General features: G+C 41.7%; 1 protein-coding gene across 1 annotated transcript in view; it reads right to left on the bottom strand.

The window, feature by feature from the left end:
- The window catches only part of GALNTL6 (polypeptide N-acetylgalactosaminyltransferase like 6), a 1391526-nt gene that overhangs the window by 223122 nt on the left and 1143963 nt on the right, over positions 1 to 24441 (bottom strand). Inside the window, exons 5-6 of the mRNA XM_065908367.1 lie at positions 13535 to 13720; positions 8198 to 8381 (exon numbers count right to left, since the gene is read on the bottom strand). Coding sequence (XP_065764439.1) covers positions 8198 to 8381; positions 13535 to 13720 — 370 coding nt within the window. The remainder of the gene's footprint in view (positions 1 to 8197; positions 8382 to 13534; positions 13721 to 24441) is intronic.

Here is a 24441-nt window from a genome sequence, read left to right as displayed (position 1 = left end):
CAGGGGCAGATACCATAATTTTTAAAATTTTAGAAGTTAGTGGTATGTAAAGGTGGAAAATAGAGAATGTCAGTCCTGGCTAATGATGGTGTACAAGAAATCCATTTACAATGTTCGCAACTCTACGTTTCAGAAGCCTCTGGGGACTTGTTGGAGGTCTGTCTGCAGAAGACTGGCAGGGTAAAAGTAATTGTTCCAAAACTGAAAGACAGAATGGAGGTGGATGCTGAAGTACACAGCAAAACTGCAAAATTGAATGGACTTCTGAGCTGATTGTGGGCACTACTCCAAGGAAGCACGATCTCTGGAAACCAGTGCAAATTTCCTAGAAATTAACTTTATTTTTACGGTTGACAGGCTCACATATTAGGGCCTGAGTACCTGACATATTAGGTGATGTGAAAAGACAACTCATTGGAAAAGACCCTGATGCTGGGAAAGAGTGAAGGCAAATGGGGAAGGGGCTGACAGAGGACGAGATGATTGCATAGCACCATCCATGGACTTGAGTTTGAGCAAAATGTGGGAGACAAGGGAGGACAGAGGAGCCGGGCGTGCTACAGTCCATGGGGTTGCAAAGAGTCGGACACGACTGAGCGACTGAACAATAACAAAGTTTACTCGGAGAAACTGGATATACGACCTGTCCTAACTATTTTTCTTAAAATTATTTTGGTATTTAGAATGGATGGTAAGTGTGTTCCCAGAAACAGTTCTGGGATTAATTACCTTGTAATATATTGCAAAGAGTTGGACATGACATAGCAACTGAACAACAAGAACAACGTTGTCCTAATTCCATGTATATGATTTTGATTCCTGTTTCTTTTCTGAAACCTTGCTTCATGAGAGATTAGCCAGAGCGCTTGGGAGCAATAAACATCCTGCATTGCAAACCCCATTTTGCCATCTCACAGAACCTCTCACAGAATCTCCATAAATCTCGGTTTGCAGTGAAGGCATCTCTTATTTTATCTATGAAGTGACTATTTCAAGAACATTTTTACAGCAATCATCATTATTAGTCCTTTGTCCAATTCTCCCAGTTAGGGGAAGAAGAAATTAATATGCAATGTTGATATTTCTATTTTGCATTTAGGGTTTCCCTAGTGAATCAGTCCTGGTAGGCTACAGTCCATGGGGTTGCTAAGAGTCGGACACGACTGAGCGAGTTCACTTTCACTTCTCACTTTCATGCATTGGAGAAGGAAATGGCAACCCACTCCAGTATTCTTGCCTGGAGAATCCCAGGGATGGTGGAGCCTGGTGGTCTGCCGTCTATGGGGTCACACAGAGTTGGACACGACTGAAGCGACTTAGCAGCAGCAGCAGCAGTTAATCAGTGGAAAAGAATCTGCCTGCTAATGCAAGAGACACGAGTTCGATCCCTGGGTCAGGACGATCCCTTGGAGGAGGAAATGTCAGTCCACTCCAATATTCTTGCCTGGGAAATCCCATGGACAGAGGAGCCTGGCGGGCTACGGTCCACAGGGTCCCGGAAGAATGAGACACAAATTAGCCACTGAACAGCAACTACAACCGCCTGACATATTGGGTGGAATATCTCACACCCTCCTCGTGAACAGGTTGGAGAAATTGAGTTTATAAAAAATAGAGCATTTACATGAATTGGCATGAACTTTCAAGGATTCTGGAGGACCTGGAGGATGTGAAGAATAAAATTGGAGATATTTGCCTGGAAATGAAAACAGTTTTTTTTTCCCTCCCTTTGGAAGGCTTGGCATGAATGGTTGTTCAGTTGCTCAGTTGTGTCCAAGTCTTTGCGACCCTACAGAATGCAGTACACCAGGCTCCCCATTCCTTCCCCATCTCCTGGAGCTAGCTCAAACTCATGTCCATAGAGTCAGTGATGCCATCCAACCATCTTGTCCTCTGTCATCCCCTTCTCTTCCTGCCCTCAATCTTTTCCAGCATCAGGGTCTTTTCCAGTGAGTCGACTTTTTGCATCAGGTGGTCAAAGTATTGGAGTTTCAGCATCAGTCTTTCCAGGGCATATTCAAGGTTGATTTTCTTTAGGATTGACTGGTTTGATCTCCTTGCAGTCCAAAGGGACTCTCAAGAGTCTTTTCCAACACCACAATTCAAAAGCATAAATTCTTCAGCTCTCAGCATTCTTTATGGTCCAACTCCCACACCTATACATGACAATTGGAAAAACCATAGCTTTGACTGTATGAACTTTTGTGGGCAAAGTAATGAAAACAGTATGAACAGGCTTGAATGGTAGCTGTTTGCAAATATTTGTTTAACAGGTATGTCACTGGAGAGGAATTAGATATTTCCTGTGTCTCAAGTGGGACAGTTTGGGCTGAGGGAGGTAGATTTTCCTTAATCCAAGGGAAAAGGTTTATGTCAATCAGTCTAATGGAAGGGACCGGCTTTTGAGGTAGCCAATATAATTGCTTTGATGAGTTCAAGAAGAGGCTGGTATTCTGTTTGGGACATTGTCTAGAGGCTGCATGCATTAAAGACAAGTTGGATAAAATTATTTCTTCTGATCCTTTCTAAATCTTCAGATGCTGAGATAACATTGAAGAAATGTTAGTGGTCAGAAATCAGGTGTACGTCTTTCCCTTTGTCACCACGACTAAAGGAGCGTATTATGTTTTGTCACACAGAAACGGCTTCTAAGTCCCTGCATTAGAGATAAGCCAGGAATGAGGAAACTTGCTAAAAGCCATGGATAGCAAGAATTACCTAAGAGCTAAGAGCATTATGCCTTGATGTAAGCCACCAGGAAAGGAAATTATTTCATTTGTTTCAAAAGACAAGAATATTTATCAAATATGTCCAACTAATCAGAATTGTGACTGCCAGATAATTTAAACTGTGACTATTGCATTGTCTCTCATATTCTAGCAGAAGTTTGTCTGAAAACTAGATCCCTTTTTCTAATATAAATAATTTTTCCCCTTAGAACTCAAATTTATCCATGAGATTTCCTTTTCCTTCCTACTTAGATTGTTGAAGTTCTTGAGTCCCAGTTTAGAACGTTGATAGATTTCAAACTCTTCTAACTGTATAACCTATATAAATAAATACCATTTATACATGACCCAGAATCATATATGCATTACACAAAATTACATATCTGAGACAATACCTGTACTTACGTACTGATTTAATACTCTGAAATTTGCAATTCAGTTCAATTAATTCATTGTTAAATACTATTCACACCACCCTAATTTCACATGATTTATAGGTTGAAAAATACCTACCACTGTAATCTCTAGTTGGAGAAGACTCCAATAATGGTAGAATCAATGAGAGAATTCAGATCTTGTCATTTAGGACGTTTGATCCACTTGTGCAGAAGATAAGCTTTGCATATATATTATCAGAAAGGTTTTGGAATTTGAAATGCATTTCCATCTTACTCTTCAGTTCCTTTCTTCCTGACTCTTTTGCCTGTTTCCCCCCGCCCCTAACCCCAGTAAATCCTCACAGTAACCAGCTGAAAACATGAAAGACTTGAGAGATGTGTAGATAGACCACGTTTCTGCTGTGTGTCTTAAAGCTTTCACATCTAGAGAAGTGAGTGTTTGCCGAAAGCATATCTGTTTATTCATACATTCACTTGGCCGCCGAGATAATGGGATTGCAGACACACTGCTCAGAGCTGCATGGATAACTAAGCATTTACTTATTATCAGGAAGGCAAGTGCAGTTTCCAAGATCAAAGTGGACACTTCCTAGAAACTACGCTTATTGCAAAAGGCTGAAGTGCCCGCCTTCCCAGGAATCAAAGGGACTTCAAGCAGAAAGGCAGGCTTACATTTGACAGGATCCCGTTTTTGACAGGATGGCAACCATCTAAGTAGGTGACAGGATCGAGAGTTATTTAATTCCAAAAGTTAGCAACACTGCCAGCTCTAGGGTTAAGCAACAGGCCTGATACTGTGATGGCCACAGCTGGGGTCTGCCTGACAAAATTTTAACTGTAAGTGTAAGGACTGAGGATAATTTTAGAATTTTCACGAATTGAAATTACTTTGGTAGTATCTTGATCCCATGCCTGCAGAAAGCAGGCTATTTCAGAGGAAGTAAAGTATTAATGAAATACATTATAACCCAACCATGATTACAGTATCTATTGGAAGAGTCATCTTGGATGAATCCTTGCCCTGAAACACAGCAACCTTGAGTGGCAGCAACTAGACCATGGCTAGTCTACCGTCAGTTGCCATCTACGAAGAGTTCCACTGTGTTTGTAGTTGTTGCTGCTCAGTCAGAAAGTCATGTCTGACTCTGCGACCCCATGGACTGCAGCACACCAGGCTTCCCTGTCCTTCACTATCTCCCAGAGTCAGTTGAAACTCGTATCCATTGAGTCAGTGATGCCATCCAACTACCCAAACACCTTATCCTCTGTCACCCCTTTCTCCTCCTGTCCTTGATCTTTCCCAGCATCAGAGCCTTTTCCAATGAGTCCGTTCTTTGCATCAGATGGCCAAAGTATTGGAGCTTCAGCTTTAGCATCAGTTCTTCCAATGAATATTCAGGGTTGATTTCCTTTAGGATTGACTTTTTTGATCTCTTTGCAGTCCAAGGGATTCTCAAGAGTTTTCTCCAGCACAGTTTGAAAGCATCAATTCTTCCTGGATCAGCTTTCTTTATGGTTCAACTCTCACATCTATACATGACCACTGGAAAAACCATAGCTTTGACTGTTTGGATCTTTGCTGGCAAAATGATGCCTCTGCTTTTTAATATGCAGTCTAGGTTTGTCATAGCTTTTCTTCTAAGGAGCAAGAGTCTTTTAGCATCCACTGTGTTAAGAGGTTGTTTTTTTTTTTTTTTGGTATCCTCCCACACCCACTTGGCTTTGAAACCCAACCTAAGTCCCATTGCTAAGACTTTTAGATGGTTACCTTCATGGACTTGTGAAGATCATCTCCTAGAAACTCCTTCTCTTGGATTACTGAAAAACTTCCCTGGTAGTTTTCAATATCCTTGAAATATTGGCTGGAATATTTGGAAGAGTAACAAAGGGCTTCATTATTTCTTCTCCAAAACTGTCTAATAATTTAGGAGTCTGAAGTGGCATCTTTCAGAAATTCTGGGTACTTAATTAATGACTGTGCTTTGTAGACATTACATTTTTATTACAATAGAATAGCTATTTTTTATAATAAAATTTTTTGTCTATAATAGAATTAGCTTTTTTCAGGCTAGTGTCTTCTGAGATCCCTCTTGTCCTCCCAAGAGCTTATCTTTCTGGAGACTGTTAGAATCGGAGGAACCATTTTCCAGATATTTATCAAATGTTTACTGTAATTTAAAGCTTGAGTGTCACAGAAGTCAGTTTTGCACTTGCGAGTTTCTCTACTGCAAATGTTTATAGCCCATGTTTTGATGAAAAGACAGTATTGATTTTTTTGATGTTAAATTGTGTGAGCTGTTTATATATTTTGGATATTAACCCCTTACTGGTCATATCACCTGCAAATATTTTATCCCATTCTGTTGGTTGTCTTGTCATTTTGTTGATGGTTTCTTTTGCTGTGCAGAAAAGCTTTTAAGTTTAAGTAGTTCCCACCTGTTTATCTTTGCTTTTATTTCCTTTGCTTTAGGAAATGGATCTAAAAAAATATTACTGTGATTTATATCAAAGGGTGTTCTGCCTATGCTTTCCTATAGGAATTTTATAGTCTACAGTTTTATAGTCTTACATTTAGGTTTTTAATCCATTTTGAGATATTTATTTGTTTGATACGGGCCATGTCCATCTCTTATTATTAGCACTTACAAGCAGTGTGAAAAGTGATCGTAACAAGTAAGTGAGATTTACCACATTAATCGTATTGCTTGCCTCAGGTATTACTAAGTATTTGGTTGTGAAGCTGGGCACTATGGGTTCTTTACTTTGGCATTTATTGAGTTTATTTTTGTATATTGTTTTAGAGACTCATACAAATCAACATAAAAAAACCAAAAAAACTAACTTAAAAAAGTGGGCAGAAGACCCTAATAAACATTTCTCCACAGAGGAAATACAGATGGCCAACATGCATATGAAAAGATGCTCAACATCACTAATTGTCAGGGAAATGCAAATTAAAACCACAATGAGACATCACTTCACGTCTGTCAGAGTGGCCATAATCAACAAGACCACAGTTAACGAATGCTGACAGAGGTGTGGAGAAAAGGAGGCACTTGCTTGCGCACCATTGGTGGGAATGTGAATTGGCACAGTCACTGCAGAGAACCCGGGTGGGGGGGTTTCTCAAAAAACTAAGAATAGAACCACCACATGAACCGGCAGTTCCGCTCCTGGGTGTATGTCAAAAACAAACAAACAAAGAAAAACACCAGTTGTCCAATGTTACAGCAGCATTATGTATAGTAGCCAAGATATGGAAGCAACCTGTGTCCATCAGTAGATAAGTGGATCAAGAAGATGTCTCCATGGTATGTGTATGTATATACACAGTATATGATCTACTCCGGGTCTGTCATTTGGATTGAATTCCCCAAGTTTAAGTTCTGGGAGCGGCTGCTCAGAAACACGACCTTCCTTTATACAGAAGCAGTTCCCAGCAGAGATGGAAAAAAGTGAAAGTGATAGTCACTGAGTCATATCTGACTCTTTGCCAACCCTGGATGGTGGCCCACCAGGCTCCTCTGTCCATGGGATTTTTTTTTCCAGGGAAGAGTACTGGAGTGGATTGTCATTTCCTTCTCCAAGGGATCTTCAGGACCCAGGGATAGAACCTGAGTCTCCTGCATTGCAGGCAGATCTTTACCATCTGCATATTTTATATTATTCCCTCATACTGTAAACAAAAGTAGGTTAGCTCATTTAAATAATTCTTTAGGGTAGCGACCCCCAAGCTTTTTGGAACCATGGATTCATTTCATGAGAAACAACTTTTCCACAGACCTGGAAAAGGATAGTTTTGGGATGATTCAAGTGCTTTACATTTATTGTGGACTTTATTTCTATTATTGTTGTGATATATAATGAGATAATTATACAACTCACCATAATGCAGAATCAGTGGGGACGTTGAGCTTGTTTTCCTGCAACTAGACGGCCCCATCTGGGGGTGACAGGAGACAGTGAGAGATGAAGTATATTGCTTATGTCCAGTCTACTCCGAATTGTCATTTTGGTTGCTGTCCCTGCAGAAACCCTGCTTCACAAAGATAGGATTTTGGAAATGGAAGCAGGCTTTTTGGTGCTTTTGTGGCAATCTAGAATATTCCACCTAGACTTTAAACCAGAAAGTATTTTGATCTGAAGTGGTGTCAAACATAGTTTTAAGGCCACCATCATTTGTGATCTCAGGTGGCAAAATGCTAGCGATGAGGAGCAGCTGTAAATACAGATGAAGCCTCCCTCACCTGCCCACTGCTCACCTCCTGCTGTGTGACCCAGTTCCTACCAGATCATGAACCAGTATTTGTTCCTGGCCCAGGGGTTGGGGACTCTTGCTTTAGGGAAAAGCACAATGAACAGAAGAGTTGATGCTTTCAAATTGTGTTGGAGAAGACTCCTGAGAGTTTTTTGAACTGCAAGAAGATCAAAGTAGTCAATCCAGAGGAAATCAACCCTGAATACTCATTGGAAGGATTGATGCTGAAGCTCCAATACTTTGGCTACCAAATGCGAACAGCCAACTCCCTGGAAAAGACCCTGATGCCGGGAAAGATTGAGGGCAGGAGGAGAAGGGGGCAGCAGAGAATGAGACGATTGGATGGCATCACCAACTCGATGGACACGAGTTTGAGCAAACTCTGGGAGATAATGCAGGACAGAGGAGCCTGGTGTGCTGCAGTCCCTGGGGTCACAGAGTCTGGACAAGACTTAGTGACTAAACAACAACAACAGGAAAGAACAGAGGGAACTGAAATGAAGAGAGAAGCTCTAAGAGAATACCTGAAAGGGGCTATGCCTCCCTTCTCTTTGCATTTGCTGTGAACTCTTCTTCTTCCTCATTCCACATTGTACATGCCCTCTCATGCTTAGAAAGTTGGAGAATGTACTCTGGCCACCTTATGATTTTGTATACCTTGTAGGTCTGACCTTTCCCCAATGTCTTGTATACTTTTGCCACCGGTTTTATTCCATTTCATTAGAGATAATTGTCCTGGTGGGCCTCCAGTTGACACACACATGCCCCAGTCACCTACCCCCTCCCCCTTAGCTCCCCAGGCTGCTACTCACTCGAAAGGGTCACTGGGGTCCGCCCTCTGCAGCTCTGGCGGGATGGGGATCCTCTTGTAGTACATTTCCCAGTCGAAGGCGCCACGCATGGCATCCCCGGCTTGCGCCTCGTACCCAAAGTGATTGTGGTCGATGACGTCGATCATGGGGCAAACAATGGTCTTGTGGTTTAGTGCAATTTGGTCTGAAAAGTGGAAGCACAGAGTAGGAAGTGATATGCCTGCCTAGGTCGTCCCTCACTTTTCTGCAAAGAGAAGCTCTTCCTCACCCATCGCCCTTAAAGCCTGGTTCCCTGTTGTCTTCAGAGCACTTTGCAGTATCTCTGAATGCTGGGCTTGACGTGCTGGGACCTTGATCAGGTGCAATTAGGGTTGTGGTGTTTACTTTTAAGAAAGTGATGTCCCAGAGAGACCTGGAGAAGTCCATTTAACTCTACCTCTGTCACATTTCTGCTCTGACCTGTCCCCAATCTGTCATTTTACAGTGCCTCCAACATGCATGAAATATAAACACTCCCTGTGTTCCTTTAAGTATGCAGCTAGAGCCTGCTGAGAGAATACTGTCCTGTTTTCTGGAGTGTCCAAAGTGTAAATATTTATAACTTCATGGTTTTTTATCGTCTAATCTTACAGTGACCCTGATGGCTGTTCCTCTCCTGTCCCCCCAAATGCTGGGAAATGGCACATAGAATTTTTTGCTCTCAGGCTTGTCTGAGATTTCACCAAGTCCTAGTTTTGTTCTGTTGTTGTTGTTGCTACTGTTCTTTAATATAGGCTTTGTTCATCAAAGCTATACATTTTTTAGTTAATAAATTTATTTATTTTTAGCTATAGGATAGTTGCTTTATATTATGTTGGTTTATGCCATAGGTCAGCATGAATAACTATCTAGGAATACATATGCCTCTCCCTCCCACCTTCTACTCTGATCCAGCCCTCTAGGTTGTCACAGAGCATGCGTTTGAGCGCCCTGCATCATATAACAAATTCTACCTGGCTGTCTATTTTACGAATAGTGATGTATGTTTCAGTGCTACTCTCAATTCTTGCCGCCTGCTCCTTCTCCACTGTGTTCATAAGTTCACGCTTCTCTCATCATATCCAAAAATATATTATCATATCACTGCTGCTACTATTAAATTCTTGAACAACTACTAATATGCTGTTTCTGTTCCTTTTTTAAATTGGAGAATAATTGCGTTACAGAGTTGCATTGGTTTCTGCAGTACAACTAGGTGGACCAGCACTCTCTCTATACATATATTCTCACCCTCTTGAACTCCCTCCCACCTCCCCATCCCACCCCCCAGGTCATCACGGAGCACACCGCTGAGCGCCCTGTGCCGTCCTGCCGCTCCCCACCAGCTGTCTGTCCTACAGATACATGTGTGCTCAGTTGTGTCTGCCTCATCGCAACTCCACGGACTATAGCCTGCCTGTCTCCTCTGTCCATGGGATTTTCCAGGCAGGAATACTGGAATGGATTGCCATTTCCTCCTCCGGGGGTCTTTTCAACCCCAGGAACTGGACTGGTGTCTCCTACATCACACGCACATCCTTTAACACTGAGCCACCACATGATAGCGTATATGTGTCAGTGCTACCCATGGCTGTTTCTAACCCTCCTAGCAACCCTGTGAAGTGGCTCTAATTATCATTCCCAATTTACATATGAAGAAACTGGGTGCAAAGAAGTTAAGTAACTTGTGCAAGTTTTCTTGTGTTTTGAGAACACTCCCTAGGGCGCAACCCCCGCTTAATGGTCCAGTCCTAAAGCCTGGGGTCCGTCCAGTTGGCCGTGGTGCTTCTCTGAGGCAGAAAGGAGACTTATTCTCCAGTTTCAGCCCCAGATCCTCCCTGGTAATTGTTATTATGCCAGATGTGAACAGCCAGCACTGGAAACGGCACACATGTGTACTCTGGTTCACCTATAAGAGCTACATGTGAAGTATTATCTTCTCCACAATGTGTATTTCTTCAATATTTATTATAACAAGCTAATACTGTCAGAGAGATTGAGCTTTTAAGTGTTAACACCAGCTTTCTGGTTCTTTGGAAGACCTTTGGATGTGGCATGTGGAATAAAACACACTTAAATATCTTTAAAAGAGAAAGGACATCGTGGAGAAATAATGAAGTCTGACAGTTTCCACATCATTATGACATATAATGACAGGATAACATTATTACTGTTATCCTGATGACAATAATGAGGAGGACATGGGGACCACAGAATCCTGTGGAAAACCTCCCCTCCAGATCTACCTGCCTTCCATTCACTCATTGATTTGTCCATTCATTCATTCATAGTTTAGTAGTTATTCAATGAGTAGAAGCTACATGCCTGTCACGCTGCGTGGTTCTGGGGAAGCCAGCAGTGAGCCGCAACCACAAAAACCCCTGTGTTCATGAATGGGGCAACGAGAATCCACACGCAAGTAGATAACTAAATTACATAGTGTGCTGTGCTCTGCTTCATCGATCGGTCTTGTCCGACTCTTTGCGACCTCATGGACTGGAGCCCACCAGGCTCCTCTGTCCATGGAATTCTCCAGGCAGGAATACTGGAGTGGGTAGCCATTTGCTTCTTTAGTGGACCTTCTCATCTCAGGGATCAAACCCGAATCTCCTGCATTGGCAGGCAGATTCTTTGCCGTTTGAGACACTAGAGAAGCCTCATATAGTATGCTAGATGGTCATCAATGTGATGGAAAGAAAACAAAACAGGGTAAGGTGAGTGTGGCATGTGGAGAGGGGTGTGATTTTATTTTATTTTTGATTCTTTTAGCTTATTATGTTTGGGTCCTTGTCTTTATTTATTTATTTGCTAGACAAGGGGTTACAGTCTTAGCTAGTGTGGTCCCAGGAGGCCTCAGTGAGCCTAAGGTCACCTTCATCTTATTTAGTTATTTAGTAGGCAGAGAGACCCCGCCTCCCACCCCCAACACCTTCAGATCAGTCCCCACCAAGGGCTCTCTATGCACCCTTTTTCACCTGGGAAAGTCTTACAGTGGCTTTTCTCTTTCACTAAGTGGTATTTCCCCATAGATGTCTTTGACAGAGGAGACCTTTGCTGCTGTGTCCAAAATATTTCTTCTATCAGCTCTGCTGCTACATGAGTATTAAGGTTTCAGTGATGTTCTTCAATCCAATTCAGAATCAGGTTGACTTACAAGTTCCTTGACCAACAAGGAGTCCCAAGGTGACCCAAAGAGAATGAGTCTGTTAAATTAACTGTCAGCTTTCCTGTCAAATTTCCTCTCAACTCTCATCTGGCCGCTCTAGCTCACATTGAAGGCAGTTTGACTACTTTTTTCTAAGGATTGTGCCTACATTTCAATTTCCTGGGATCAAACAAACAGACTCTTAATGGGAAATTGAAATTCAGGTATAATCCCAGGGTGAGAAATGAACCAAGAAACCGTGTGATTCCACCTGTTTTTTTTAAAATATTTTTCATTTTGAAAGATGTATCAAGACAGTGATAGAGGAAAATAAAAAAGATAGCAATCCTGAGCTCAAATCATGTCTTAACCATCAGGCCTATAGGAAATGAAATGCTTTAAAGGGAAAAAATGAGTTTCTCTTTATTTTCTGTCTTTTCGCTTTCCCCTCCTCTTTTTAGATGCATAGGAACAATCAGAGCCTTGATAATTGGCTTTTAGGCATTGCTTTGGTTCATAAATAATTAGGCCTTGTGCTGATTTCCTTTCCTATTCAACATCTTATAGGTCAAATTCAGTTTAAGGGAAGCTCATGGCTGGCTACTGATGAAACTTTAAATTGCTATGTCCTTGGACAAGGTACTTTTAATTAAAGGCTCAGAGGATTCTCTGACCATTAGGAGCATAGATACATCCCTGTGGATTAGGGTGGCCAGGCGGTTGTTTGTCAGATAGGGGGTGGATCTGAGATATGGTGGGGCCTTACTTGCTGATCATTTCCTGTTTCAAATCCAACACAGTTTCAATTGATTTCCACCCCACCTGCATCTTTTACTAATGGAGCTTTCCCAGTTCTGCTTGAAATCCTGCACAATTGTCGATAGCAAGTGATTCTTTCTGAGGCAGCTATTGTGAAGGCGGTTGTTACTTGCTTTAGCTCCAAGACCAGGGATATATTTACAATAAAAGTTGATTTAGTGAAATCTGGAGGCACATAAAAGAACACAACGTGCAGACCAAGAACTTCTTAGAAACACATTTTTCTCATTTTACAATTTATTCCTTAGCTACGACTGGGCTTTATCTCTGTCTCCATTGTGAAATTAAAGAAATATTAATAGTAACGCTTGGACTCAGCTTTACATAGGTTTTCTAGTTTGAATGCATTTCAGGACTTTGGTGTTTTTAACAGTTCAAGTGTCTGAGAGTCTTCTCGTGATCATTTAAGATGTATCACCTGGGGGCAGCTCTGTGTGTTTGAGGGGTTCTATGTGAATGTAAGGGGTCATATATTTAGGCAGCTAGGCTGGAGCCAGAGTGGAAAGGAGAATAGCCTTGTAAATCCTGAGAAAATGTCAGAGTGATTACACTGTGACTGTATTCTGGGGGCTGAATGCTTTTTTCATTGCAGCATCAAAGCAAGTGTCAGTTCAGAGATGCTCTCAAGAATTGCAGGAGGGCCGAGACAAAGTTGGTGACCTGTGAACTTATTAATGATGTGGAGCTTTACATGACGGTAGTGAATGATGAGGTTTGTTTTTCTCTTAGGAAAATGAGCAGCTCTCATCTCTTAACAATCCTGTAATAACTGGTAAACATTATGTGTGTGTATGTGTGTGTGCGTGCGCATTTTAACCATACTGTGCTTATGTGTGCTAAGTTGCTTTGGTCGTATTCAACTCACTGCAACCCTGTAGACTGCAGCCTGCCAGGCTCCTCTGTCCATGGGATTTTCCAGGCAAGAATACTGGAGTGGGTTGTCATGGCCTCCTCCAGGGGATCTTCCCGACCCAGGGATCAAACCTGCATCTCTTCCATCACCTGCTTTGGCAGGTGAGTTCTTTAGCAGCAGTGCCACCTGGTAAGCCCACTGTACTTGTGGGTAGTATAATAAACACTTTTTCCTTTTGGTGTTTACTCAGTGAATGTCTAAGATAAGAAATCAAACCTTTTCAAACCAAAGTTAGATTGCATTATCTAAAATGGCAATTTCAATTGTAGTTTTCTAGTTACCTGAAGTTCCCAGCAATGGTTAGTAAGATAGCGTTCAGGGCTCCCGCTGCAAACCCCATCGAAGGGGTCTCCAGCCTCCATCAATGGCAGACTATGTAGATGCAAACCGCCCCCCCCCACCCCCCGCCCCCGCCTGGGCCCAGGAGGCTGAGGGCACTCACCGAGGAGCGGGGGCAGCCAGTTGACGTTGACCTCACAGTGGGAGTCGAGGAACGTCAGGACCTCGCCTCTGGCCATGGACGCCCCCAGGAGTCGGGTCCGGATCAGCCCTTCCCTTTTCCTGGTGCGGACGATCCTCACTTTGGAAAACCGAGCCATGTACTCTTCCAGCTTCTCCTTCAAGTGTTCTGGGAAAGAAGACAGACACAGTAGGACATGGAACATTAGCTACAGCAGACCGACTCCAGGGCATCTGTGCAGAGAGCATGCTTGCAGAAAGCCGGCTGAAGTCCTCTCTCTCCTCCTTTCATCCCGAGGGGAGAGACTCGGAAGATCCCTTGCCTGAGGTCTCTATACTTTACAAGTTCCAGTTGCTGTTGTTGTTTAGTTGCTCAGTCGTGTCCGGCTCTTTGCGACCCCATGGACTGTAGCCCACCAGGCTCCTCTGTCCATGGGATTCTCCAGGCAAGAATGCTGGAGTGGGTTGCCGTTTCCTCTTCCAGGGGACCTTCCCAACCCAGGAGTAGAACCTGCATGTCCTGCATCGGCAGGTGGATTCTTTACCGCTGAGCCCCCAGGGAAGCCCACGGGTTCCAGAATGCTCCATAAGATGCAACTACTGCCTTTTGTGTGGACAAGGACCAGCCAGCACTCCACCCCAAAGTTGTTGTGGGTCTGGGACCCCCAGGGCTGTAGCCTGGCCAGCCTGCACCGAGGTGGGAATCAGCCCTGGGTCCCTGCTGGCCGGGTCAGGTGACCATTCCAGCACATGGGCTTTTGCCAACAAGAGGGCCCTTGCAGCAAGACTTTGCATAGCGTTCTCTGTATTGAAAATAGTGCATATAAAACCACAGGAAAGAAAAGTATACCTCAAACCAACAGAAGGGCTGCCCTGGTGGGTCTAGTGGTAAAGAACCCGGCTGCCAAAGCAGGAGACATAAGACACGTGGGTTCAGTTCCTGGGTCCGGAAGATCCCCTGGAGGAGGGCGTGGTAACCCACTCCAGTATTCTTGCCTGGAGAATCCCCATGGACAGAGGAACCTGGTGGGCTACAGTCCATGAGATCACAAAGAGTTGGACACAACTGAATTGACTTAGCACAAATAACAGGAAGCAGATTTCCTCCCCCCTGCCAGGTAATAGCAAACTGGCAAGCAACTTCAGCTCCTGAATTTGGATTTGAAGTGGAAAGTGACTGATTTACTGTGAAAATTCGATATGGAGAGGGACAAGCAGATGAGATGCTACATAATCATTTTGGACTTGGCTAAGATTTGGAAAAAAAAATTGGAAAGGTTTCTTTGCCTAATTAAAAAAATGTAAACAAAACGAAATGAGATAACTTATTTATGGAATAAAACATTTCCTACTGGCTGTGATAAAGTACAATTATCTCTCAGTTCTTTTGTATGCCAAAGAAGTGTATTTTGGTAGCTTTCTGTGGGATGTGTGCTCATGTGATTGACATCATCCGCTCTCAACCTCCCACATGTAAACCCTTAGGAGGCCTTTCCTGGAGTTTGTAACAAGTAGAGTCTAATATTCATTGAAATAGAATCTTAGCATGCTGTGTGTTCTGTAGGTTTCGCTTTCAAACTGTCTCTGCTTGTTTGCAATCAAAGGCAATATTATTATTAAGTCTCCTTCTGTGATTTCTAACAATAGCGGTTCATGGAAGGATTTATGATCTTGCTTTTTTGTTTTTTTTTTTTTTTCTTTTTGGAGTATTGGCTCAGTGGTAGAGAATTTGCCTACCAATGCAGGAAATTTGGGTTCAGTTCCTGGGTAAGGAAGATCCCCTGGAGAAGGAAATGGCAACCCACTACAGTATTCTTGCCCGGAGAATCCCATGGACAGAGGAGCCTGGTGGGCTACACTCTGTGGGGTTGCAGAGAGTCAGACATGACTGAGTGACTGAGCATGCAGGCATGGTTGCTTTACAATGTTGTGTTAACTTCTGCTGTGGAGCAAAATGAATCAGTCGCAAGTATACATATATCCCCTTTTTTGAATTTCCTTCCCATTTAGGTCTTCACAGAGCCCTGGGTAGAGTTCCTTGTGCTATACAGTAAGTTCTCAGTAGTTTCCTATTGTATACAAAGGATCAATAGTGTATATTGGTCAACCCCAATCTCCCAGTTCATCCCACCCCAACCTCCATCACCTGCTTGGTGTCCATAGGTTTGTTCTCTACATCTGTGTCTCTATTCCTACCCAGCAAATAGGTTCATGAGTACCGTTTTTCTTGATTCCAAATGTATGAGTTAATATATGGTACTTCTTTTTCTCTGACTTACTTCACTCTGTATGACAGCCTCTAGGTCTGTCCACATCTCTGCAAACCTCCCTGCTCTTCTATCGATTGTACCACTGTGGGTATCATCTTGACACTCTGACTGCCTTTTCTGCTTGACTCTCTGACCCCCAAGGACTAAAGCAGTCTTTTTTCTAGGGAGAGAGGATTAATTCTTTGTAGCTGCCTATGAGAAAGCACTTCTTTCTAGAAGAGATTAGCCTCCCACATGTCCCAAGGCAGAGGGTTGTTAGAAGCAGAGGGTTGTTGGTCACCTGCTAAGGACTGTCCCCACTTGGGCTTGACGCTTCCAAACTTTCTAGTTTATCGGGGACTCTCTGAACCCAGTGGGAGCATCTCTACATGTTGCCTTTCCCTCTCTGTATGTTTTCTGATTCTGTGTATTTTTCATCAAAGTCTATTTTAATACACTAAGAAGACTGTCAGGTATGAATGCACTAATCTCAAGGAGTTTGACCCCACAGGGAGTCCACTAAATGTTCAAGTCAATTCCTCTAATTTGAACTTTGTGGTAATAATTAGGTTGCCTTGCCTCCGAGTAATGACCTGGTTGACTGCCCCTTGGAGGGGTCTGTTTTTTCTTAGTAGTTCAGTTATAGCATTTAATTAACCATAGCTCACCGTGAAGAAGATATTATCCATCTGATTAGCAAATTAGACTCTCATACAAGGAAATTCCTGCGGATGGTGGAGATGCCTTTAATTAAAAACATTTTTCATTTCTTTTGTATGAACAGTTTTGAGATTCATTTCAAAATCTTACTCAAATGATTTTAAACATGCTTTGGTATTACTTAAACACAGCATCTTTGAAGATCCCTTTTGAATTCATTTAATTTAAAGAAAGACAGGAGAATTTATGGTATCTTTATAAAAGAGACATTTCTTTTTTGACTAGGAAACAGTTGTAGAACCATTAACTTTTTTTTTCTGATTGGTGACCCTAGACTAGCAGCGGAAATATTACTGTTAAAATCCACTAAGTGGTACCCTGATACTTGGAAAAGTAATATAATTTCAAATATACCAATTTTTGCCCAAGGTTTATGATATCACTGGGAGGCAGTAATGAAATGTTGAGTTATACTCAAGTGACATTTTGGTGTCTTGCTACTGTCGATATTAAGTACAGCAGTTTTCTGAATGTATTTTCCCATTTTTACTAGAGATTTCAGTATGCCCCACAAACTTACACATTCATTAGTGTATTTATCATTCAGGATAGCAACTAAGTGCTAAAAAAGTTGCCTTCAATGATTTGCAGTCGAGAATCATGGACATGAGTTCTAGATCTATTACTCACTGGACCTATATCTTCAGTTAAGTCATTTCAGTTTTCCTCACCTGTGGAATGTGATGTGTGTATGTGTGTTCAGTATCCAAGTCTTTGCGACCCCAAGGACTGTAGCCCACCAGGCTCCTCTGTCCATGGAATTTCCCAGGTGAGAATACTGGAGTGGGTTGCCGTTCTCTTCTGCAGGAGATCTTCCCAACCCGGGGATCGAATCCACATCTCCTACTTGGCAGGCAGATTCTTTACCACTGAGCTACCTGGGTAACCATGGAATGTGACGAAAGTGAAAGTGAAGTCGCATCTGACTCTTTGCGACTCCATGGACTGTAGCCCGCCAGGCTCCTCCGTCTATGGAATTTTCCAGGCAAGAATACTGGAGTGGGTTGCCATTTCCTTCTCTAGGAAATCTTCCCAATCCAGGGATTGAACCCAGGTCTCCCACATTGTAGGCAGATGGTTCACTATCTGAGCCACCAGGGAAGGCATGGAATGTGATGAGTTGATCTTAAATATTCCTTCCAATTCTATGATTCTGTGATTTCCCTAGTCATGTTTTACTTATGCTATAGATCTAGTCTATCAAGTATTTCATTTTTCCTAAAACGCATCCTAGAGATTGGCCTTCCAGTGTTTCTTTGGGTCACATGTCACGTTGAAAAGCAAGAATCAACTCAAGATAAAGCTGACATGTATCAGAGGTTTAGTCAAAAAGCAAATGCCATGTCTTGTCTTTGGTCAACACAGTATCTGTCTGGTCTCCCCCAGCTCCCTGTCTTCAAGACTGTCACTGGTGTCAAAAATCATGACTTTGAAGCACTCTAAGTTCATCAAAGATTTAGGTCTGTTCAATAAATTAAAGTGAAAGTTGCTCAGTCATGTCTGACTCTTTGCGACCCCATAGACTATATAGTTCATGAAATTCTCCAGGCAAGAATACTGGAGTGGGTATTATGCTTATTATGTTGGGAAAATATAGTAGCAGAGTTTAGACAGCTTTCTGGTCTACCTTTGAGCGATTGTCCCCAAGGTGTAGGGAATCTTAGTGACCAGAAGTGTTACAGAGCAAGGTCTGAGTTTCCTGAGTGGAGAACTCACCAGAGGCTGGACAAACAGCTGCCCTGGGCTCAGCAGGTTCCTTCTCCTTTGAATCCCCTAATTTAATCTCAAGGAGAGAGCAGGAGGGGTAGGAGACCCAAGTGACCTGGAGATATGAATTCTATGTCTAAATATATACTATGAAGCTGACATTTCTTTGATGTTTATACTTTGGTGTTGGTAGAGTATAGCAGCATGCGTTTGTGCCTGCTAAGTTGCTTCAGTCACGTCCTACTCTTAGTGACCCGAAGGATTATAGCTCACCCAGCTCCTCTGTCCATGGGATTCTCCAGGCAAGAATACTGGAGTGGGTTGCCATGGCCTCATCCAGGGGATCTTCCCAATCCAGGAATCAAACCCACATCTCTTATGTCTCCTGCATTGGCAGGCAAGTTCTTTACTACTAGCACCACCTGAGAAGCCTTAGTGTATAGCAGAATATAACCTTAAGAGCACATACAGAATAAATGCTAGTTATTGAGTGTGTGTGCTAAATTGCTTCAGTCATGTCCAGCTCTTTGTGACTCTATGGACTGTAGCCCCCCAGGCTCCTCTGTCCATGGGATTCTCCAGGCAAGAATATGGAGTGGGTTGCCATTTCCTCCTCCAGGAGATATTCCCGACCCAGGGATTGAAATAGAGTCTCCTGTGTCTCCTGCATTGGCAGGTGGGTTGTTTATCACTAGCGCCATCTGGGAAGCCCACTAGTTATTTTGGATGATGACTAGTGATAAATTCTGAACTGGCATGTATCATAAACCCATAGAAATATACATACCTTTCTGGTTCCTTCTTTCACCACAAGACTATACTTTTAAGTCTTTTGGATAATCTGAGGTCTTATCACAGTGACAAGAAGTACTTCACAATTAGAGACTAGAGGATATCCTTCCTCTTCTCAATATACTTGACACATGTTGTGTGTATATTTTAACCCAAAGTGACAGTGTTAAGGATAACTGTCTACTTAGCATATAGAAACTTTCCCTATATTCTTTAGGCAAGAGAAATGTACAGATTTTATGTCTCCAGTTAACTCCAGAAAGCTGTCAATCTCTTGACGTCCTGGTGGACCACACTAAATATGTCCCCTTTTATAGCATTCACGTACAGACACTTCATATTATCTCTGGAGCACAAAAAATTCAACCAAGAACTTGAAAGAATTGCTGAAACTGTATCCAATTCCTTCTTTTATGATTTTGACTGAGTTCTGTCTCCGGATGTCTTATTTTCTATTCTTTTAATATGCAAGTCACCTGGGAAATAGCTGTTGTTGTGGTTTAGTCACTAAGTCATGTCTGACTCTTTGTGACCCCATGGACTGCAGCACGCCAGGCTCCTCTGCCCGTGGGATTTTCCAGGCAAGAACACTGGAGTGGGTTCCATCTCTCAATGTCTTATTTTCTATTCTTTTAATATACATAGCATCTTCAGTCACTTGGGAAATAGCTGGGGACACTGAAATGAATAGACCACATATATTCCAGCTACTGTTAAAAAAAAAGAGAATTAGAAAGTTACCCTTTACAACCTCTAACAAACTAATGGACCCAACTAACATCACAGAAGGAACCAGATAACTTGTTCTGTGCTTCCTGATGAGGAAACATGTCACTGGCAAAGTACTTTCTTGGCAAAGTACTGAATCTGAGTTTGATCATGCCTTTAGATCTAACTATCAGCTTATAGGAACTAAAAGATTGATGAATTTGTGAAATAGCACATCTGGGAGATAACTAGCAAAATCGAAATTTCTAGAAATTTCTCCAAGACAAATGGCTTGACTTCTTCAACAAATAGATTAGAAGAAGGAAAGAAATGGAAAGAGAACCCTAAAGATTGTATGTATATGTGTATGACTCTTGGGACCCCAAAGACTGTAGCCTGCCAGGTTCCTCTTTCCATGGAGTTTTCCAGGCAAGAAGACTGGTGTGGGTTGTCATTTCCTCCTCCAGGGGATATTCCCAACCCAGCGATTGAAACTGCATCTCTTTTGTCTCTTGCTTTGGCAGATGGGCTCTTTTCCACTAGCGCTACCACCATTGCCACTTGGGAAACTCCCTAAAGATTAAAATATACTTCAGAAATAGAATGGAGGTTCCAGAGGGAGGGGATATGTATGTATACATATATATATATATATATATATATATATATATAATTATGACTGATTTGTGTTGTTGTATGGCAGAAACCAACACAACATTGTAAAGTAATTTTCCACCAATTAAAAAAAATTAGCAGAAAAAAAAAAGAAATATATCAAAGGAGAGGACCCAATGTGGATCCTGATTCAATGATACAGTTGAGAAAGAAAATATCAGCCCATCCCCCCAGGTCTGGGCAGTGGTCTGACCCTCACGGCCAGCCCGTCATCTGGTTCTGCTGGACATAACCATCTTGGTGACTGTCAGCGTGCAGTGAGGTCGGTCTGAGACCGTGATAAAGTAAGACAGAAATAAGATCACTGTGAAACCCACAGATACCAAATGTTTCCGTTTCAGCTAAAATGTGTGGTTTCTAATTTTTTGTTGTTGTTGTGGAATGGATTTGAGATTCTGCCCCCATGAGAATCCTTGTTGTTGTAGTTTAGCCGCTCAGTTGTGTCCGACTCTTTGTGACCACATGGACTGCAGCATGCCAGGATTCCTTGCCCTCCACCATCTCCTGGAGTTTGCTCAAACTCGTGTCCATTGAGTCGAAGATGGCAACCAACCATCTCATCCTCTGTCGTCCCTTTCTCCTCCTACCCTCAATCTTTCCCAGCATCAGGATACTTCCAGTGAGTCAGCTCTTTACATCATGTGGCCAAAGTTTTGGAACTTCAGCTTTAGCATCAGTCCTTCCAATGAATGTTCAGGGTTGATTTCCTTAAGGATTGACTGGTTTGATCTCTTGAGAGTCCTTGATTTCACACAATCATGGGAGGATAGAGTTGGAGACTCTATCCTTTATGTTTCTGCATCTTTTGTGAATAAGGTCTACCATTTGTTCTGGGCTATCTTTTCAAGGGTGTTTATACAGTGAACAGATAGGGAACACAGAGATCTGCATTTCTCTCAGGAACAAAATGCTGTTTTATTTATAGCCCCAGAAGGAGGAGATAGTTGTTCCCCTTGCTTGCCTGCTGCCCATTATACAAGATTTCAGTTCCATCGGTTTGGAGAGGAGGGAAGGCCACCGATGAAGGACTTGTAACCTCACATGAAAGTTTTGGAGTTTCTGACCAGGAAACTCCTTCTGTAGAGAGGAGTCTAGCAGAGCACAAGTTGGTAATTACACATGCCTGGCTGTCCTGTTCTTACCTGTGGAACCGCCCACCTCTGGCTCCACTGAGCTCCACCCCACCACTCACTGATCTCTTATGAGTCTCTCCTCTTTTTAATTCCTTTTTGTGCCTGAAAATATAACATCTCTGACATCACACGCACATTTCATAGTGGGAAACAGTGAGCTGTGTTTACCTGGAGAATTCTGATAATCGTCTGTGACCTTCCCTTAGGCCCTACATTCCCACATAGAGAACAGGAATGAGGCGGCTTCCCTGGCGGTCCTGTGGTTAAGACATTCCCTTCCAGTGCAGGGGATGTGGGTTCAATCCCCAGTCAAGGAACTAAGATCATACATGCCTTGCAGGTCAAAAAACCAAAACATAAAGCAGAAGCAATTTTGTAACAAGCTCAAGAAAGATTTTAAAAATGCTCCACATGAAATAATATCTTAAAAATAAAAAGAGGAATGAAATACCTTTCAGCTTAGGATCTCCTCTTGGGAAGTCAGGTAATCTGGACACCTCACAGCTTCCTTGGGGTCCTTTTTCTGTCCCAATTTCTCTCTCTCTCTCTCTTCCTCTCTCTCTTTCATCATTTGTTTAATGAGCAACTGAATTATGTATTTTCAGGATAGCTTTAAATGTGTGATGTACTCAGAGTAACACAAAAGAAATGCCACAACATCTGTTCTTGCACCCAGGGCATTGCCACAGTGGAGTAGTTACAGCGGTAGACTCACTACCCAGAATTAATTATTCACAGAGAGCATCCTTCTCCATGGTTAGGACTATAAATGGCTTTACAATCTTCTCTCTGGGAAATGCTCAAAGACTGTGTGTCTAATACCTTAGGAATCAAGGCCCCCAAAGTGAAAAATACTTTGGGTGTCACATACATAAAAGGATTAAGGACATTTTCAGAAAAAGCACAATGTGTAAAAGGAAGAGAGAGGGGGAAAAAAGAGAAATTCATAGTTAAAATATTTACTTTCTTCATTTTTAAAATTTTAGAGTATGTTCTCTTAGAATGGTTTTTGCAGGATGGTGAGAAATAGATTTTCAGGTGGCTCAGTGGTAAAAAATCCACCTGCCAATGCAGGAGATGCAGGTTCCATCTCTGGGTTGGGAAGATCCCCTGGAGGAGGAAATGGCAATCCACTCCAGTATTCTTGCCTGGAAAATCCCATGGACAGAGGAGCCTGGCGGGCTCCAGTCTATGGGGTCGCAGAGTTAGACATTAATGAGGGACAGCACAAATAATAGACTACTCCATACAAAATATTTTGGCATTGGGTAATAGCCTGAAAACTGCCTGTCCCAATGTGTACTTGCATGAATACAAATGTTGCATATAGTTGTGTTGCAGCTTTTATTTCAGTTCATTTGTCACACATTTGATTTGTACATTCATTGCTTATTCCAGTTTTGAATAATGTTAACTAATGTATATTTGGTTATAGCAGAAATATTTGTATTCTCTTTTTCCTTTTCCACAGTATTTTCCTTAGGACTGTTTAAAAACTGGTCTTGTCTGATGTTTCAAGTATTTCTTAACTAATAGTTAGATTATATATTTTTCTAAGCATTTTATTTTATTTTAATTTTTATTGGAGTGTAGTTGATTTACAATGTTGTATTAGTTTTGGGTGAACAGCAAAGTGAATCAGTTTATTCATATATCCACTCTTTTTTAGATTCTTTTTGCATATAGTCAATTACAGAGTGCTGAGCAGAGTTCCTCGGGCTGTACAGTAGGCCCTTGTTAGTTATGTATTTTATGTATGGCAGTGTATATATATCAATCCCAATCTCCCAATTTATTATCCCCCCCATTCCCTGATAACCAGCCATATTTGTTTTTTACATCCGTGACTCTATTTCTGATTTGTAAACAAGTTCATTTGTACCCTCCCATTCCTTTTCAGATACCTCATATACACAATATCATGTGATATTTGTCTTTCTCTGCCTGACTTACTTCAGTATGATAATGTCTATGCTCATCTATTCTAAGCATTTTATAGTTTTCGAAAGTCATTGCAATTAAAGGGCTTCTGTGAGTGAATACATATGACATAATCTGAATCTAAAATTTATAGTTAGTAACTGTTCTGTTTTTATGAACCTAGAATGAGAACTGTATTTTCTCTACATCAGGCAATATAAAATTTACTGAAATCCAAGATTATTTTCCTTATATGATTAATTCTAATATTGTAACTTTGGCCTCAAATAAAAACAATGTGAATGGAAACTGGGTAAAATTCAGGTCTTTCTATGAAATATTTTTGCTGAGTATTTTGAACTCCCACAAATTGATGCATTTTAATGCAGTATAAAAATTTCTGCTGTTTAATACTTCAGTAGTTTTACTTCATTTTAAACATCCTATATATTGTAAGGAATAGTTTATATAGTTGATAAGTTTTCATTTGTACCAAGTACGTGATAATTCAGTCTAAATGCACAAATGTAAAAGTGCATTACTGTCAGTATTACAAAAAGTCTTTGGTTCAGTGTTGTACTCTTTAGCCTGCAAATATTTAAGAATTTTGCCAAAAATAGTGTTAGGCTTTAGTCTGTAAATATTATAGAATGGTTTAATCCTAGAAGAAACATTACACACAATGCACTGTTTTAAATAAAAACCCTATATAAATATAATTTGAATTATCATTATTGACACAGGAGAAAAAAAATCTCTAAGCTCATCTAGATCATTTCTTCTTTTCACTTATTTAGTGTTTTAAAAAACTGTGGTGAGATGGACATAACATAAAATTTACCATCTTAACAATTTTTAGTGTACAGTTGAGTCCAGTAGGGTTAAGTATATTCAAAATGCTTGTCCAGTTCAGCCACAGATCGTTTGATGTTGCAAACTAAAACTCTATATCCATTAAATAGGAGAGCTCCCTATTTCCCCGTCTC

Source organism: Muntiacus reevesi, chromosome 17 (genome assembly GCF_963930625.1).
Source record: "Muntiacus reevesi chromosome 17, mMunRee1.1, whole genome shotgun sequence".
Classification (NCBI taxonomy): Eukaryota; Metazoa; Chordata; class Mammalia; order Artiodactyla; family Cervidae; genus Muntiacus; species Muntiacus reevesi.
The sequence above is the reverse complement of the archived record's forward strand: the minus strand, read 5'-3'. Positions and strand labels throughout refer to the sequence as shown.